General features: G+C 43.5%; 1 protein-coding gene across 3 annotated transcripts in view; it reads right to left on the bottom strand.

Annotated features, from left to right (window-relative positions):
• Positions 1 to 8,258: 8,258 nt before the first annotated feature.
• The window catches only part of PELI2 (pellino E3 ubiquitin protein ligase family member 2), a 64,206-nt gene continuing 52,630 nt past the window's right edge, over positions 8,259 to 19,834 (bottom strand). For all 3 annotated transcript variants that reach the window (XM_032112112.1, XM_032112113.1, XM_032112114.1), the window contains 4 exons: positions 16,740 to 16,841; positions 11,590 to 11,787; positions 11,103 to 11,291; positions 8,259 to 8,894 (listed from right to left, as the gene is read on the bottom strand). In XM_032112112.1, coding sequence (XP_031968003.1) covers positions 8,328 to 8,894; positions 11,103 to 11,291; positions 11,590 to 11,787; positions 16,740 to 16,841 — 1,056 coding nt within the window. In that variant the 3' untranslated portion in view covers positions 8,259 to 8,327. The remainder of the gene's footprint in view (positions 8,895 to 11,102; positions 11,292 to 11,589; positions 11,788 to 16,739; positions 16,842 to 19,834) is intronic.

The following is a 19,834-nucleotide window of genomic DNA, read 5'->3' as shown; positions in this document are numbered from 1 at the left end:
GGGGTTTGGAGCAACCTGGGATAGGGGGAGGTGTCCCTGCCCATGGCAGGGGATGGAATGAGATCATGCTTGAGGTCCCTTCCAACCCAAACCATTCCATGATTCCTCCAGGCCCACTCACAGGTAAGGGTTGCTAAACCACATCTGCAGCCAGAACAGACTCCCTTTGTACAGACACAGTTTGGACAAAGCTCAGCTTAATCCTCATCTGGACCCTCTCATCAGGGGAATTACTCTGGCCTGTTCTCCCTCCACCCCTTCCCTGGCTCCTCACTTGCATTTAATCAGGGAGAAATAAAGAGGGGAGGGGATGCTCCACAGACCCAAGATGTGCCAGATGTTGCTCCCTGCCCTCCCTGCCCAGCTGAGCTGGATTTGTGGCCTTGGCTCAACAGGCACCTTGGCCCAAATCCTGTTCCCCTTGGGGCTGAGGCCAGGCTGTGACTCCTGTCCCTGCTAACACAGCTGGCTGTGCAGAGCCACAGCTGGATCCCAGCAGCCTGGAAGGGACACAGAGAGCCCATCCTTGAGAATCCCACCTGCATGGGCAGCAGCACATCCCATTTCTGGTCCCTGGGTCCCTTTCTGGGCCCCTTCTGTCCTTGCAGAGCACAATTCCTACCAGAATTAGCAGATTTTGGCTCAGTTCAAAGGCCAGGCCCTGCAGTCTCCTTTAAAAATACAGCATTTAAGGCCAATACTCCCCAAAGAGTATTTCTTTGCAAGTATGATTATTTAATTATTTACAGGCACGCCTATGATTTTAAGCCCTGATGTAACTGGGATTCTACTGAATTCCTTTCTGCTGTGAAGTCTTTTCTCATCTCAAGCCTGTCTTCAGACAGGAGTTTTCAGTGAGTGGAAAAGAAAAGAACTATCAGGCTCAGACTCCTCTGTCAAACTTCTGTCTGCCTCAGTTTTACATGAAAGAGATTTCTTAAGTTCCTCCTAAAAATATGCATCCATGCAGCCATGCCTTGAAAGGCAAAGGAAAGCAGGAGTCACAGGTGCCCTGGAAACCTCTCACAAAGGTGATTTCTCAGCAGCACAAGCTGCAGTGAGTAAGTAGTGAAATTTTACAGCCAGGTAACACAGCCAGGAATCGATGCTGCCTTCAGAGGGGAGTGAAAAAAAGACCACAGAATCTCTAATCAGGGAGCTGGAGGGATGAGGAAAAAAGCAGCAAGGGAATGGGATCATTAGGATGATGTGTGGTCTGGTTTGTCTTGCATAAAATGAATGGAGAATAGGCTGAAAGCCAAAGGTTTCAATTAAAAAACAAACTTGTGACAGAATTGATACAAAATCCACACAATCTTCATGACAAGCTCACGGAAGGTCGGTAGTGAAGGGTACTGAGGGTTGCTTTAGGATATGAGCTGGGACACTTCTGCTGCTCTGGAGCCAGGCTGGGAGAGCTGGGGGTGTTCACCTGGAGAAGAGAAGGCTCCAGGGAGAGCTCCGAGGCCCTTGCAGGGCCTAAAGGGGCTCCAGGAGAGCTGGAGAGGGACTGGGGACAAGGGATGGAGGGACAGGACACAGGGAATGGCTTCAAACTGACAGAGGGCAGGGCTGGATGGGATATTGGGAAGGAATTCTTCCCTCTGAGGGGGGCAAGACCCTGGCACAGGGTGCCCAGAGAAGCTGTGGCTGCCCCTGGATCCCTGGAAGTGTTCCAGGCCAGGTTGGACAGGGCTTGGAGCACCCCAGGATAGTGGAAGGTGTTCCTGCCATGGCAGGGGGTGGAATGCAATGGGTTTGAACAGCCCCTCCACCCCAACCCACTCAGTGATTCCATGAGCCCTCTCCCCAGCCTGTCCAGGAACCCAGGACCACATCCATGCCACCAGGAGTGCTCTTACGGTGTCCTGGAGTGAAACTGGTCCCTACAGACAGCAATCCCACAGGAAAAAGGGTTTACTCTTCTGTTGGGAGGGCCCACAGTTACACACAAACATCCCAGAGCTTCCCGCTCTCCTGCAAGCATCTTCCCTGGAAAGGATTTAGCACTCTTGACTTCCATGGAAGCACAAGAGCCAGCTGGCAGGTGACCACATCTAGAAAACACTTCAGATATCCTTATTTCCCTTTCCTGTGCTCACACCAACACTTTTTTGCCAAGTCCCAAAAAAGGATGACAATTCATTTTAGCTCCTTTTAAAAAATGAAGCTCCTCTACTCACAGGGGCCGCATACAAAAAAAGGGATACAGAATACACAGATGGAAAACAAAACACTGAATTCTCATTATGGAAATTAATTTTAAGAGTCACAAAGCATATTATTCCTGGAAATTGCTTTTATTTAGCAATTACGTTAACCCTGCGAGAAGGCAGCTGGCATTGAAAACAAACAGCTCAATTTAAAAATCAGGGAAGGGAATTAACTGGAATTCCAGGGCACTCACACCTGAATACGCTCCACTACCTCCAATGTTTAGGAATCCTCAATCAAAGGCTTCGGGTTTTGTTTGCTGAGTAGAAAGGGGATAAAAGAGTAAAAGAAACTGCTTATTTTTGTAGTTGTTCATGTTTTTTTGCAAATCAAAGTCAAGCTCTGACAACCAACCAGCAGGGAAAACAAACCAAAGGAGTCGGAGACAATACTGAGATAATATTTTAATTTGTTTATAATGTTTTTTTTTTCCCTGTAAAATGGCTTGTACTTCCACAGGTACAACAGCAAAAGAAATTATTCCAGTCCATTTCACACGGCATATAAAAAGACCAATTTTACAAATATACCCAGAAGTTGAACAGCTGCTAACACTGTTTTAAGGTAAACATCGCTCCTCCGTCGCACAGGGCTTGCTGTGGGAGAGGCTTTTCCTACAGCTGTGCTGAGCCTTCCAAGGGCTCTCCATCATGGATCCAATCCAAGAACAGAGCCACACCTATCCCTCATCCCCAGGACACCAGCAGGAGGGACTCCAGGTGACTTGGAGACAGGCTTGCCCACCAGGAAAATATAAATATGCCCCCACCAAGCAAATTTTGACAGGCATTGATTTTTTCTGGAGTCTGGGTGTCCAAGCAGCTCCCATTTTTGTTCTGCTGCCAATAAACCAAAACTGAGCAGCATAGAAAGCAAAGCTCCATCTTTACTGCCTGTCCAGGGTCACTCCACTGCTCTTCCAAGATCCAAGTGTCTGCTGCACTCAGTGGGACAGAGTTTGCAGAGCCACTGCAATTCCATCCTAGGAACTACCCCTCTCCATCCCCACCCCCCAAAACCAGCCTTACCTTCTACGTCTGTCCTTTTATCTCACAACACCGAGTGTGCAGACTTGTGACGAGTGCTTAGAAAACTCAGAATAATGAGAAAAATCTGTAAAAAGACACTTGAAACCCCGAGTTGTGTTTTCTTTGTTTTCTTTCCAAGCTGTATTTACTTGTGTACCTGCAACTGCATGGATAAATAGAAAATGAGGAGCCAAGGACTCACAAGACTGTGAGAAACTGAGCAAATGAGGAGGAAGAGCCAGGGCGGTTTTCCTACTGGGCTAAAAATGGATTTAAATGCCTGTCAGTCCTCACCACGGCCAGGTCTGTACCAATGGTTCTCCAGCCCCAGGAAAGTGTCAAGACTGTAGGATGGATGAACAGAAAAAGGATGGTCTTGGAGAAGCTTCCTTCCACAAGAATGAAAAAACGGTGCAGAAGTGACCAGCTACTGCAAGAGCACTAAAGGGAGAGTGACCATGGCTGAACCAGATTTCCTTCAAGTGGTGTGGCAAGTTCTGTTCAGCTCCACTGCAGTTCCTCACTATGACACACTCAGCATCTCTGGCTCCCCACTCAGGCTCTGAAGCCAAACCCTCACATTCCAGGAACTGCCAATAAAACACCAAGGAGTGCCTCGCTGGGAAGATCACAGGCGTTCCACGGCATCCCAGAACTTCCTGACAAACTGAGGAGAATCCTTTTCAGAGCATGGATGAGGGCTGCAAGCAGGAACAGCTCCAGTCACATTTCTGACTGGTTCCTGGCATGCCTTTGCTTCAAGGTGGATCTGTCCCTGCTGGCACCAGCCCAACCATGGCTTTCATCTCTTCTGATCCCCTTTCCCACCCTCACAATGGAAAAAAAATAAAATCCTCCTTTAATTACTTGGCCTGTACAGTACTATGACTGTACCTTGATGCACAAAATGACCACGTTTGAAAAAAAATTAACCGATAAAACACAGTCTCATGTGAACTCTCCTGTACAACTGGACAACAATTCCCAGCAAGAACAGCATTCACCACTCATTTTATTTAGACTTCAGCGCTCTCCCAAAAAGCTGCCAGGAAAAAGGGAAGTGTTCCAGCTCCAGTCATGGATACGGCAGATATATTTAAAAAAAAAAAAAAAAATCAGACTAGAAAAATACTTTTAGCTCTAAGTTATGCAGTCAAAGCTGGTTTTGAAGCATTCAAATAGAATCAACAGTAACAGGTGATAAAAAAAATCCTTATGAATACATTGCCAGCATTGGGAATGGTATGCAAGGAACATCATAACACTGAAATAATGAATAAACTTGAGGGTGGTTCTCAAGTTCACTGACTCCAGTTTTATTTATCCACAAACTCCTTTTTCCTATCGAGGTACCAGAGCAGAGGAGGAGTTTATGGAGCTGAGGGAAGGCGAGGGCTAAGAGCTGAATGCTCCATCATTTCACCAGAGCAGAACACCAGAGCGGGTTTTGAGAAAAATCACGTTACAAACTCTTCTGCCTCCCAAGCAATTCCAACTCTGCAGGACTCACCCTGGATTTGAACAGCAAAGTCCCTGGATTCCATGCAAACTGTGGAAGATTGCTTCCCAGAAAAGAATCCTGCCCCTCTGCTCAGCCCTGCTGAGGCACATCCAGAGTGCTGTGTCCAGTTCTGGGCTCCTCAGGACAGGAGGGACACAACGATGCTGGAGCAGGAACAGCCGAGGGCAAATCCTCCCAAGAGGATTAAGGGAGTGGAGCCTGTCTCCCAGGAGGAAAGGCTGAAGGAGCTGGGCATGGTCAGCCTCGAGAAGTGAGGGTAGAGGGGAACTCATCAATGTGTATAAATACCTAAAGGGGGGTGCCAAGAGGAGGGACCAGGCTCTGCTCTGTGAGACAAGAGGAACGAGCAGGAGGTGATGCCCACAAGTTTCACCTGAACATGAGGAAGAACTTCCCTGTGCAGTGACCGAGCACTGGAACAGAGTGACAGAGAGGGTGTGGAGTCTCAACCACTGGGGATATTCCAGAGCTGACTGGACACAATCCTGTGCCATGTGCTCCAGGATGGCCCTTCTTGAGCAGGGAGGTGGCACCAGATGAGCCCCCGTGGTTGCTTCCAGCCTTGCCCATTCTGGGATTCGGAGAGTTTTCCTTCCTGCAGTATTTCTTGTGTTACACAGAACTGCCGACAGCAAAAGAAAAAAAAAAATCTTGTTTAAACAGCTTCAAACAAACACTTCCCTCGGATACAAACCATTAGCCAGTGCTCTGCTTCACACAAGCCAAACACACCGTGCCTGATGCTGTGCTAGTGTTCCTAGCGAGGATTCTTCCAACACTGTACATTCACTTTCCACAGGGAACAGGAAGGGATACGAAGCCCTGAAGCAGCAATTAAGCTGCACGGGCGAAGGGAAGGAGTAAAGCAGCTGGGGAAGGGAGGTGGGTGCCTGGGAGCCGGGGTGTTTCCGATCCATTGGGGCTCAGAGGAGACAACAGCACGTGCACACCCTGCCCAGCTCAGCCACAGGCTGCCAGCCCGAGCCGGGGGTGCCGCACACGGAGCTCCGGGGCCCTGGGCCTGAATCCCCCCGGGAGCAGCGCCTGCAGGCGTGTCCAGAGCGGCTCTTGCGAGGAGGAGCAGGCGAAGCGTTCCGGAGTCCGGCAGGGAGGGTGCAGGGAGGCCGCCTCTCCCAGATGAGGTATCTGCTAACCAGGAATGACGCTGCAGTGTGGGACCTGAGGAACCTGAACGGGGTTAGGAGCGAGGAAGAGGCACCTTTGCATCCGGGACGGAGCCACACCAAGGAACTGAAGGCCAAAGGCGTTTCTTCCCCGGCTGGCTGGGCTGCCACTCTCCATGGAGATGAGCCACGAGGTTGCCTTGTGGGAGTAAGGGCTTGGAATATGGAATCACAAGAGGATCTCTTTGAAAAGGCACTACAAAGAAGCATATAGTTTTAGGTTAACAAGGTTTATCCTGTTTCCAATCACTGAGTGGGACAAAAACTGTACAGTTTGGGGCTTTTAGAAAAAAATGCTGCAGAGTTATATTTTTTTTTTTAACAGCAAAAGCATAAAAAGAAAAGTAAAGCTATTTTCAAATTATTCAAATGCTGAACATGTATACAGCAAAATTATATTAAAAACAGCAGCAGACAAAGTCCATCCCATCACCATTGGCAAGGGACATGTAAAATGTTTATAAGGTTAACTATAAAACAATTTTACAACCAAAATATGAACAGGCCAATTCAAGTATATCTATATACAGAATATATTAAAATCATATAAATTATGTATTTATACAAAGGGCACAAATATAGCAAAAAGCTGTAGTTGATTAAACAGAACTGAGCTTGAATGATCAATTTCATCTAGAGATGTTATAGATTTCTCCCAAATTCTTTTTTTTAAACCTGGATAGATTGATACCTCAGATACCAAGAGTACAGAAAGCATAAGGAAAAAAAAAAAAAAACAACCCACAAATCAAAGAGTTATCATTCTGCATGAAATGAGCCTAACAGTGGGCAGGGTACACCTCATATGAAATTCTGATTTAATTATTTCCATAGTAAACATTTATCAGCTCTCTTAAAAAGTCACGAATTTCAAGTGATCCACTTCAGATGTACCACCCTGGTGCATATATTTGATTACATTTGAATGTTGTTTGATTTGCAAACATTTGGGGAAAAAGAAGAGATACAAACACAACTCAATCTGCAAAAGAAAAGGTGACAGATGGCAGCAAGTTGGAAAGTGAACAAAAATGCTCAGCTGAACTGGAAATGATGCTCTCCGAGTGAAAATGCTTTAAAGTGAGCTTAAAAAATAACTTACTTTAAACTGTTTTTTTATTTCAAAATGTAACAGCAAATAACCGCAATGCACTGAAGCTCTTGCGAATCTAAACAGTCCCAGCCGTGGGCTTATATTTAAACACAGACTAAGTGCTTTCCTGAATTCAGGTTTATGTAAATGAATTCTGTATCAGCTGTACCTAAACCTCGTGTCGTGCTGTGGCACCACCCCTTCAGCACAGACACATCTCTGGCTACATCAAGGTGCCCAGAGAAGCTGTGGCTGCCCCTGGATCCCTGGAAATGTCCAAGGCCAGGTTGGACGGGGCTCAGAGCAGCCTGGGACAGTGGAAGGTGTCCCTGCCCATGGCAGGGGGTTGGAACTGGATGACTTTTAAGGTCCCTTCCAACCCAAACCATTCTGGGATTCTGTGGCCTCCACTCACCCAAAGGTCCTGGGTAAGGAGCAGTGAGGGAGAGCAAAGCGAGGCAGAAATAGAAAGGCCAGACTGCACAGACACAGAACATCGGCTTAAACCCCAGAGCTAAGTATGGAAAAGAGTAAAGTGGTTTCACCAGATGCAGGTTAAATGGAAAAAAATAAAAAAGAAAATAATCAGCCATCTCCCATACCTAATAGCCAGTGGATATCTATTACACTGACAGGAAATCAATGCAAACAGGATTTCCTCAGTTTCAAGTAATCTTTGATGCCTTTTTGGCCAGCTGTGTTATACCGTAACAGATATTTTAATAGCTTTTATCCTCTACACTTTAGGCAGCTGATTTTTCTCTTACATATCCAATTATCTCTAGTGAACATTCACCTGTGGTTGTCCACACATTCTGTATTTGCTCCTTGAGAAACTATTCAAGTTAAATTATATTGCAAATTAAAGACAGTTACATTCTGTATGTTCCTTCTAGATTTGAAAAATAGGTTTTAAAGGCTTGTCAAAGTTTAGAAGAAAAAACCTTTCCATTAAAAAATCTTAGCTTAAAAAAATCATTTAAGACACCTTTTTCTGATCCAGGGTACTAATAAAAAGATTACAAATATACTACAATTTGACCAAGAAGACTCCATGAATATGCTGCTTTTGAGCATGCAACACCACTGATATCTGTCAAGTTCCAGGTATCAATGTATCCCAATTCCACCACAGTCCTTCCACTTCCATGTCGCTCCCCCATCCCCACCCTACCAACCCCTATTAATAACATTATAAAAAAAGGTAAAATCTAGAGTTAGTGGCAAAAATCTTCACAGTAAACCGTTAAAGAAAACTTTTATTGTGGTCGTTGCAAAGTGATTTCTCAGTCGATGGGGCCCTGAAAGATGAGCTTGATGCAGTTGTGCTCCCCGGAGAGCTGCGTGGCGCAGAACGGGCAGGCGGCGTGGAACGCGTGAGTCCCGTGAGGCAGCGGGATCTGGGACCAGTATTTGGCAGATTTCTCGGAGCACACGTGTCCACAGGGGGTGAAAGCGTGGGTGGGGGGCCCGGCATCCACGTAGAAGCCGGCCTCGCAGCCCAGCCACAGAGGCACGTAGGGGCCAACGGTTCTGCACATGGGGCACTCACGCTCGTTGGCTTCCGTGTCACTGCGGTGGCCCCAGTTGTGGTAGCCGTGCACGTGGCCGCAGCTGAGGTAGGCCCAAGGCTGCTTCTCCTCCACCACATCCTTGCGGTTGATGCTGGGGAAGGCCAAGGTGTTCAAGCCCACGGGGCACTGGGGCCTGGCGGCGTTGATCTCCTGCCGCAGGGCCTCGATGTGTTTCTGCGTCGGGGTGTGCAAGAGTCCGTCTGCCGTTCTCCACAGGAGGGTGGCCCCGCACAGGTCGATCAGGGAGCCGTCCTGCAGGATGTTGGTCTCGTTTTCTACCTGGTGGCAGGACACAAGAGGAGGTTGTTTAGCCTGAGAGCTTTTACAGACAGCCAGGTCAGTTCTGCAGTCTCAGCATTGTTCTCAGCATTACCATCCTTAGATGCTACTTGATTTTGTCTTATTGTCGTCCTGAATCCACCTCACCTCCTAACCTATATCTGGGATTATTCTCTTATTCTGTGCTTGTACAGGGGATTTGCATTTCCAGTTGCAATACAAATTGTTATACACACTCTTCAGGCCCCTGAGCATGCACTTTTTTCTCCAGTGTTGATTCCCTGTGTGCCTCTGTCGTATTTCAGTAAGTCCTGATAGACTGAAGAAAAGACGTGCCATTCCCTAAGGGCTGCATTAGCAGATTCTCTCCTGGAATTCTTTGCCCACACAGACTGACAGAAGCTGCTCACACAGTAAAGAAAATCCTTTTTGGACTAAAAACTGCTACCGAGGACAGGCCAGCTGTTCTGCCTCTTAGATCTCATTTTCTCTGGGGTTGTGGCAGGAGTCAAGCGTTTTGCAGAAGCATGAGCTCCCAGACTGTGCCTCAGCAGCACAGGTACCTGCATGGTTTATCACTGCAGCAGACTGAATTACCAGCTGAATTTCTCAGGTGACAAATTCTGCAACAGAAGCCACACAGGCTCAGCTTGTGAACAATTACTCACCCCACTCATTAGGCCTTTTATTTAATGAAGTATTCCAAGCAAACACAGCCCCAGCTTGCACTGCCTAAAGGCTTCTCTCTGATTAAAAGCGGGTACTTAAAACATTTTCAAGGGATTATGCCAAACACACATTGTACTTGGCTGAAATATTCTTTATTTTAATGTCACAAACATATAAGTAACCCATGGTTTTGCTATCAGTTCATTAATGATGAATATATATATTTAAAAGGCTCTTTGTAAAATTAAAGACAAAAACAGACCTACTGCCTGGCTTTATACACAGAAAGCATGCAGAAAATACCACTAATGCAGAACAAACAGTCAAATACAAACAAATACATTAAGTAGGTCACATGAAATCATCACATCTGCCTAAGAATACTATGAATGACAATCAATTTGGCATTTACATTTTAATCCAGTTTAAATTCACAGATTAACTGTGGATCATCCTTGCACAAAACACCTTAGTGGTACAATACAGACTACATATAAGAGGTCACCAGTGCAAAGTAATTCCAGCAGAAAAATTTAGTGGTTCAAGTAGAGATGAGAGAAGCCCTGATCTGATGCTCTTTTCAGATAATTCCTTCACAAACAGCAAAGCAAAAAGCTCCCTCATATGCAACGTGTTCAATTCATTATACAGCCTGCATTTGGTTTTATGAACCCAATCAACGAATACTGATCACATCAATACCAGTGTGCCATGCAATTTTATTTAAATGAGAATTCAACTCATTTTGGATGCAGGGAGGGGGGATTCATTTGTTTTGCTGTGCCTCTCTTTAGCAGCACTAAAAAGGTGTTTTGCTAACCACGTACAAAGGCTGCAATTGCCACATCATCTGTCCAGGTCCCCAGGCGAGTTTGCCTGCCACCATCAGTGTGACAAAGCAATTTATGTCCTGCAGGGTGTCTGCTGAAAGCAGAACAGCCCAACTCCATTCCCCTAACTCTTTCAGCAGTCAGTTTTCTGCAAAGCCAATAGCAGAGTTGAAAAGTCAGTTCATGAAACTTCTCTCCTGGTTTTATGTGTCACAGGTCTCTGGCAGCTGAAATCTCTCACTTCTGGGAAAGGGAAAGCCCATCCTGCCTCACAGGAGAAAACAGGAATATACTTCCAGGGCTTATCTTCCCAGTGGCAGATAAATCAAACAGAAGCTGCCTTTACCCAAACTGCTTTTGCACAAAAGTGGACTCTTCAGGCAGAACTGCAAAAGACAGCTTCCCATGCAGCAACTTCCAGACATCCCCATTTCCCAGGAGAACACTTCAGAGATGGAGATTCCAGAGCAGAGTTTATTTAGCTTTCACACTCTGTGCTATTTCAGTTGGAAAAGTGGCATTAGCAGAAAGTTTTGAGTGTTCTCCCAGACGATCAGTAACAGAACAGCAGCACAAAATCTGCTGTCACACACAGAGTCGGAGCTTGCAGTGCCCACTACACTCAGGGACAGTCACCCTGTAACTGCCTCCATTCAAAGCCAGCAAAAAAAAAGTATCCCTTGATTAATTTTAGTTACTTCCCACTTACCAGTTTGCCCCTCTGCTGAGCAGACCTGGTCTCCCGGAGCGTGTACACATCCCCACAGACAGAGATCTCCCGCCACACTCCAGGCTTGGACTCCTCCGTGAAGCCTCCTTTGGGATGCATGACCAGCACCCCGTTGGTTGTCAATCCATCCATGTGGCCATCGGGGTTTTTCCACTTGGCTGCTTTTTCCTACGTGTGACAGTCACAATGACTATCAGAAATACATCACAACAACCTAAAGAAAATCCACTAACAGTTACTAAAGTGCAGCTTCATTGTTATAGACAATTATGACCACGAGTCTCTGCTGGTGATAACTCAGGCACATAAAACTGCAGTTTCTACTTAACACTGCAGCTGGTGCATTGGAGTAATAAAAGCCTAATGACAGGACAAGTTATCAACCAGTACAAGGAGATTTGGGGACTTGAAAATAACAGAATATGAACCAGAGCTTGCTCGTAACATCATTATTAGCAGTACTTACACCAAGAAATATATTTTTAGATGAGTCAAAGCCAGCTGCAAAGATCCTGGCTGTGTATGGTGGGCTTCTGTCACAAACAATCCTGCAGGCAAATCGGGAGATGGTGCTCTGGGTAATCTGGGTTTCATCATTATTTTGACTTCCTGAAATAGTATCTGTTACTACAAAGTCTATGGGGCTTTCTGTTGACCTCCCAACCTGCAAAAAAATTAAGATAATGGTATAACTAGAAATACCCACAGAAATATGAAGCATTAAGGACACAGTTTTGCCAGGTTAATACTGCTGATAAACTACTGCCTGCTGAATTTTCAGATGGTGAGATCCAACCAGAGACTAACCTGTATTTCCACATTTTTCCTATGCAGAAATACATCACGGACATGGAATGACAAATTTGCACTTGCCACAAGTGATGTTCATGCTTGCTTGAAATAAATCAACACAGCTGATTTGTTTGGTAGGAGTATTGTCACCAAAAAAAGTATTATCACCTTGCTATTTCCTCATTCAACCACAGCAAATTACTTGCCACTACATTCTGTCAGTCAAGAAAACATTAGCTTGGATTGATGAGTTTTACTCACATTTTCCAGTCCCAAATTTATTTGCCATGAAAATAAAGGACTCATTTTAGACCCAGAACTTGGTTATTTTGATATGTCATAACAACGAGCTACCCACCTTCATGTTTTCAGGATTTCTAGGCCCAGAAAAAACAGTTTTCAGGTAAAACCCGCCATATGATTAAATTCATTCCTAATCATGCACATGAGTGACTAACAGAACTAAAAAAACTCTCTTCAGCAGGAATGAAACACACTTGACCTTTAGACAGGGATATTTTTCTATCTTGCCATGTATAAGTTTTAATTCTAAATCTGGAAACATCTGGAACAGAAAACTTCATGACTACATGGATGGAGAGATCTGACTGCGAGACAGACAGACAGTGAGGCTTTATCAATATTTCTCCAGGCAAATTAGTGTTACACCAACTTTGAGCATAACTGGGAAAGTGGAGCTGAGGAACAAGAAGTGGAACAGAATATTAATTTCACAGACACCTTGTGATGAAACAGAATTAGGAATACTCTTCACATGAAGCTACCTTATCTGGTACTTACATGTATATAAAATAACCTCCTCACAAAACACGATCTCATTGTCCCCCAAGAAGTTCTATTCTGCTCAGATCTTGCTCTTAAAAGTCAGCTGTGGGGAGCCATCATTAACAAACATCTCTGCAAACTACATCTGCTTTAAGGAAACACTGTTCAGGAGTAAAGGAAATTAATATTATCAACACCTAACCCTTGTCACAACGGAATTGATAGGAATAGTACAGGGATCTCTCCTGTACTTCTCTCCTGCTTCAAGTTCTATTTTGCAGGGTTACACTCTAACACATGTCAAAATTCATGTCTTCAACAACACAGCCAGTTACTGTCTCCATATCACAAGGCTCAGCAAAATGGGATGAGCTCTCTGCAGAGGAAATACTCAACAAGGCCTAATCAAAAGTGTGCATTTCAATTTCTCACAGAAAGTGTCTAGTAGAATACTCAGGAGACAGAGTTTAGAAACTATTTAATATGGAATATTTCTGATTTATATAACTTGACAACTTGAAGCTAAATCTTACAAAGCAATATTCTTCTTCCTTTTACAGTATTATTTCTAACAGGCTTCTATTTCCCATCCAAAGCAATTCCTGCTAAGAGTCAGCACTGAGCAGCAGCAGGAACCTCATGAATAACTTCTGACTATTCTCTATCTGTATGTGGAGTCTCTTAAAGGATAATCAATAACAAATATGGAATTAATTTGTTCATAGCAAGTTTCTGCCTCTTGCAGTCTCTGAAATAGATCATTCTCTCAAACCTTTTAGATGCAAATAGAGAAAAAAACCTGCCTCATTTTTCCTTAAAGGATGACAAAGCACACAAGTGTGTGCTCCCAGCCTTTCTTACATCACACTAATCATTCACCACGAAATCCAAATATGTTTGGATATAACCATTAAGATCTATAAACAATGCTTCTGTGTGTTTTTTTTAAATCTATGGAATGATATGTAATACTTTATATAAACACTTAAGTACTTATCTCATTTGTGTCACAAGTATGTCTATGCAAAATCAAGTATTTAAAGTATTTGGTTTTCTTCCCTTTTCCTGTTGAGAGAGCCTTCTAGAAGATCAGTCTCATGCACTGTGCTACTTTTCGGCACTGGAATTTATGTGAACAAGTGGCCTTCAAAATCTGGCAATTTCTCAACTCTGTATTAAATCAAAAATATGGGTTTGAGATTACCTGAAAAGCAAGTGCCTAAGGAATAAATGAAAAACTTGATGCTATCAACGTTCACCCTCCAAAACTTTTAACTCATCTGCTGTTGCAGACTACAGTCACTACAGAGCGAGCTCCATTATTCAGAGCTGCTCTTTCCACACTTCATTACTCATTTTTCTCCCATTTTCCTCCACAGCACAAAAGAGTTTCTTCTTTCTAGCAATTTCAGGCTGTATTTTGGGACCTTTCTTGTTAACTGTGTCATATGAGTTCCCTAAGTTACTTCCAACAAGAACCCATAAACCTCCCAGGTGCTGCAGAAGGCAGCGAGCATTGTCTCCTCTGCAGGTGATTGTTAAAGGCTGCATTAGAGGCAGGCAGTCCCTTGGTTTGCTGGTGTCTGCTGTCAGTCACAGCCATGCTGGTAAAACACTGCTCCTGACACAAGGCAAAACCTGCCAGCACAGAATTTAACAGCTGCACATTCCTGGGCTTCAAGAGAATTTCACTCTGATGAGAGAGAGAATTGGACTCTGCATCTTCTGAAGGGCCGTTCTTCAGAAAAAAATCAATGCTTCATATTGAATGTACTTGCTTCTTGTATAAACTTGTAGTTATTTAGGGTAGGAGCTACACATTTTGGTTCTTTGCAGTGTCATGAACAAGTAAAATCAACCCATTCTCACCCCATCAAACCATGAAGGAACAGGTTCAACTTCAGCTAATGCTTCATCAACAGAATGGTTAAACTCTGAAGAAAATCTTGATTTACAGCAGCTCATGGATGCTGGAGCATACAGAGCCTGGGAGATGCCAGAGGAGCACATTTGTATATTCTTTTTGTAATTAAATGAAGAAATCTGACCTGGATGTCACTAAGACAAAGGTGCATAGTAGCATTTGCACACAAATTTCATTATATAATTACATTTTAAAAACCCCAAAAACCAAAACTATGAACAACACAGCAGAACAACGCTCAGGAAGCACAGTGGAAATCAAGAACAAAAAGCCAAGTGATTTGTCCAGGATAATACATGTTAACAGCAGTCCAAGTGGGGCCTCATGGCTCAGGATAATCCTGTGGTCCAGAATTATCCTTCCCTTTTCAACTTCCACATCCTACACAAGCCAGGAACACACATTTGAAAAGAAAACAACAAACTCCAAGGACTGTGTCCAAGTGATGCTTGGCCAGCAATGAAACTCTACTCTGCAGACCAACAGACATGAAATTCATTATCACGTACCACAGGGCTGCACTAAACATCCTCAAGTAACTTTTCTCCAACAGATTCATGAGTACAGTTAAAATCTAATGGCTCATATCAATAATGGAAACCTCTTCAACTGCTCTGGCATTGCTTCAGTGGGGAATTATTGCCACAGTCTACCAGACCACTGCTGTTTCCATTCTCCCCAGCCATCAGCCCCTGCAGGCCAATGCACGGAATGCAATCCCCAGGAACCAGCCAGAGAGCAGAAACCTGAACCAGGACACAGCCCTTGGAGGTCACACTGAGATCAAGTCACAGCAGGACCCCCTACACATCCCAAGACTGAAATGGTGCCTTATCCCTCTCAATAAAAGCTGTACCCACCACTAGGACGTTATGCAATAGCTGTCAATGCAATATGCACAGAAAAGCAGCTGTTCTGCAACTCTTTATTCATTTTTTACTGTACTGAAGAAGGGGGGGAAAAAATCCAGCTTTCAAAAACGGCTTTTCAAAATTTATATGCAGGAAAAAATTTCACTGGAGCTACTCAAGAGCCAAACAAGTATCACACAGTAACCCCAATGGATGGGTCACATTTTTCTTTCCCTAGTCGACATAGAAAAACCTATTTCAGTTCACTCTGGCTGTTCAATCCTTCATTCTGCAGCAAATGAACAGGACTGGGTTTTAATCAATTCCTATTTGGACCTAATAGTTTCAGTCACACTGGGAAAATTTAATATAGAGCAAAACACAGAAGTCAAGAGAGGCAACGACATCTCCAAAGAGCTATTTCCTCCTCTGTCAACAGCACTCAACTGCTGACCCTTCTAAATATGAAAGGCTGAATGAGGAGGGGTAACAATTCCTGGTCAGATGCTCTAATTAGAGGTCAAAGATAACACAGACCTGATTAGTCTAGAATGAAAAAGGTTGTTTGGCATGTTTAGGTTCCCAAAGTTTGAAGTCTAAGTTTGCACAGGATTTCTGCTCTCTCTTATACATAAAAATAACCATGGCACAAGAAAATCACTCAGGTTAGCAGAATGTTAAATGATGCAGAAAAAACCACAAATGCAGAGAGGGGACAGTGAGTGTGTGTTGGACCATAGATGAGAGCTTAGAGAAACTCAGAAACTCCAGTCCCCTACACCACCGGAGAGATTTGCACACCCCTCAGGAACAATTTATCATTTATCACTGGTTTGTCTCCCCTACTGCACAGCTCCCACATTCCCCTCCCCATCTTCACTTTCACCTTCCTCCTTCCCCATTCCATGCCCTACTCCTTTCCACTTCCTTTTTACTCCAGAGACTTGATTAACTGGAGGGTGGTGGGTGTAATTCTGTGCTCATTCATGAATCCAAAGAGAGCACGCATTTCTCTCCAGTACTGTTTGTGTTTGGAGAAAAGGCAGAGCACAATTAAAGGAGTAAGTCAGTAAGAATATTAACAGATGCTGGGTGTAGGTTTGAGAAGAGGAGCATAATGCAAAATTTCAAAGTGCTCCCATGTTAATGCAGCTGGGTTAGACAGTGGAAACCCCACAGGTCACAGAATACCCAGAGGACAATGCAGAACTGAGGTTCCATATGTTGCTTTCAAAAAACAATCCAAGTATTTTAGAGCCTTACCTGAAACATGTCTGTATCTTTATCATGAATATATTCCACTATAACTGTCTGGCTTCTGGATAATGTGAAAGAGATACTGTGGTGACCTTTCGAGCTGATTGCCTGGTGAATAAAAAATAAAAAAAGGTGTCTATTACACACAAAAATACTGTAATCAAATTCATTGCTACATAAACACCTTTGCTATGATCAGGAAAAGCAGTGTATCGTAACATGTTATTACAAGGTTGGGTAAACACATACAATAGGATTTTTGTTGTTTGTTTTTCATGGAAACCCCCAAGCTGCACTGGTTTGTTTCTAGTTCAGAAGTACCCAATACTTATCATTTTTACAGTTCAGACTCCAAACACCTTTTTTCTCTGAAACCATATTTAGTTCCTAACCCTTGTACCAACTTGTACACCAGCAAAGACTTGGAGTTGAGGGAGTTTTGGCTTGTCGTTGGTTTTTTTTTTTTTTAAAGTGAGCAATAGAACTGATTTCCAGTTAAAAGCCAGGATTTCAGGGATATCATTACTGTTAGGTAAATTTCTGGTTATATCAGAAAGAGCCCAGCAATTTTATATAACTGGTGACAAAACCCAAACACTTTCAGTGTTGTTTTCCTCATTAAAGAGTACTTTTTACTGCCTGTCAGAGTGGACTGGTGTCTATAGATATGGATTTAGCATCAAAGACTAAATGGTATTTCAGTATTTAAAACAATACAAGAAGAGGACAGCTCCTGTTTTCTGCTTTATCTTACCAAAATTGAGGGAAATGAGCTGAGAAACTGAATCTATTGGCTAACAGGGAAATAGATGTAAATATAAAGGTCCATATAACCACACACAATTCTGGAAGGTAATGACTGTTACTGCTCAGAAAACACTTTGCAGACACTTAAGCAATGGATTAATAGGTTAATTAAGGCTTTCTCCAGTTTTCAGCTAAGAGGATAATTTTCTCCAAGAGGTTCTCTTACTTGCTCCATTCCTTCATTCTGCTTTTCACCTAAAGAATTCACAGATAGGGATGATTAAACTAAACAACTAAATATATTCTACTCATCTGCCTGCCATCTCTCACAAAAGCCTAAATTATGCCAAAGCTACATCAATTATTGAACAAATCATTAAAAATCCTTCTGAATGCCGGAGGTATTAAAAACATCTATGTGCATACTAAAATCCTACTAAGGGTTAGCAAGAGTATTTGACACAGAATTATTGAAAACACATAATGGAAGAATAGTTTTTTGCAAACCTCATGCATTTACAACACCAGAGACTGCTTTTACAAGATGCCTCTTACTGGAAGCTCTAGGGCCTGGTCTAGTGGAAAATGTCCTTGCCATTGGCAGAGGGGTGGAACTGGATCATCTTTAAGGTCCCTTCCCACCAAACCATTCTATGATTAGGCATGAGGACCTTTCCCAGTATTTCTTTTCTGCAATAAAGCCTTTAACTAAACTTGAAGACAAAGTCTAGGAGTTGTAACAGCTGAAAAGTGATATAAACACACTTGGTAATCAGCAATAGGCAGATTCTGAATTTCCCAGATTATTTATAGTGTTTTGCAGTAACCACTACAGTGGCACACAATATGTTGCAAGAACAAATGGCACCAAGATGCAGTTTGGATGAAGTCACTAACACTCTGTGACCTGCCAGGACACTGAGCTGTGATCTCAAAAGTTTTTCCTCTGTGCCTGTTTGACAACTAAGAAAGGGGTCTCAAGCCCTGGGCAGGTCTCAGGTGTTCCTAGGATATAAAAGAAATAAAGTGATAATCAGGAGACTCTTAGACCTTAAGTTTTAAGCTTAACATAGCAATAATCAGTTCATATTCATATTATCAGATATCATCATTTCAAACATCAGAAAGCAATAGCTTTCATACACAAGATTTCACTCATTTCCACAAAACTCTGGGGCAGCTGGAATACAACAGAAGACAGACTGGTAACACGACAGCCCTGACTGCAGCTCCAGCCACTCTGTACAGCACTGGCCACCAGCACCCAGGCAAAATGCCCAGGCAGGGATGTGTACCCCAAGCTCCTGCTCTTGTCAAGACAAGCTTCTGGATCCCATAAAAGTTTTGGTGAGAACCCAAGCTGAAAGTTTTAAGGTCTGCTGGAAAAAACACGGAGGGAAACACAAGGACTTGCTGAATTACTGAGTAAGGTCGTGCCCTACGCCTACAGAGCTCAGGGCTTAGATATATTAATAATACTGACCAGGGTCAGTGTGTCCTCTGAAATTCCAGGGTAGGACATAATCTTCTGTGTGTGCTCCATTCCCCTCCCAACTTTTCTTCTCCATTTACTTCCCCTCCTCTTTGTTTTCCATTATTTATACCCAGTTATTTTCAGTGAAGAAACACGACATTTAATTTCCTGGAATTGTGTAAACATTTTTTGAAAAAGCCAAGAACATTATGAGAAATGTTTCAACCTGTGTGCTTTCACAGCCTGTTCAGCACCAACAGTTGCTCCAATTTAAAGACACTTTACAGGCATTTTAAGAGCTGGTCTCAAAGCAATTGACCACTTCCAAGTTAAAAAAAAAAAAAAAAAAAGGTAAAAAAAGTGACAAGTAACAGTATTTTAGTAACTACACGGAACAGTGGAAGTTAAAACTCCTAATAAAACACTATTGTGAGTGGAATGCAGACACAGGCAAAATCATGAAGGATTTTGACTGCCTGAGGAACCAAAGAACCACACTACTACAAGTCCCAGAAGAGTCTGGAGATTGAGTGCACAAATCTGGTTTGTTGCAACCAAAACAGTGAGTTTTCCTTTTTACTGCTTTTAGCATTCAAATTTCCCGACTGTTTCTTCTGTCAGCAGGATTCCCCCCTCAAAACCTCTCGATGCTGTCACATAATTGCCCTGGTGTAGCACCTGAAGTAGTGAGAAAAGCCCTCACTCCCACAAGAATTACAGCAGCTTCACAAGTTCTGGCAGATAAATTCAGAGTTTCAGGCTGGACACCGCCATATTCACATTCCAGGCAGGAAAAAGGACAAGAAAGAGCAAGAACCTGGCATTAAACTTTACCTTTGTCTCTTCACCTCCACCTCAAGGCTGCCAAGATCCACCAGAG

Source organism: Corvus moneduloides, chromosome 6, assembly GCF_009650955.1.
Source record: "Corvus moneduloides isolate bCorMon1 chromosome 6, bCorMon1.pri, whole genome shotgun sequence".
NCBI lineage: Eukaryota > Metazoa > Chordata > Aves > Passeriformes > Corvidae > Corvus > Corvus moneduloides.
Note: the sequence above shows the minus strand (reverse complement) of the source record. Positions and strands in the feature narration are given on the sequence as shown.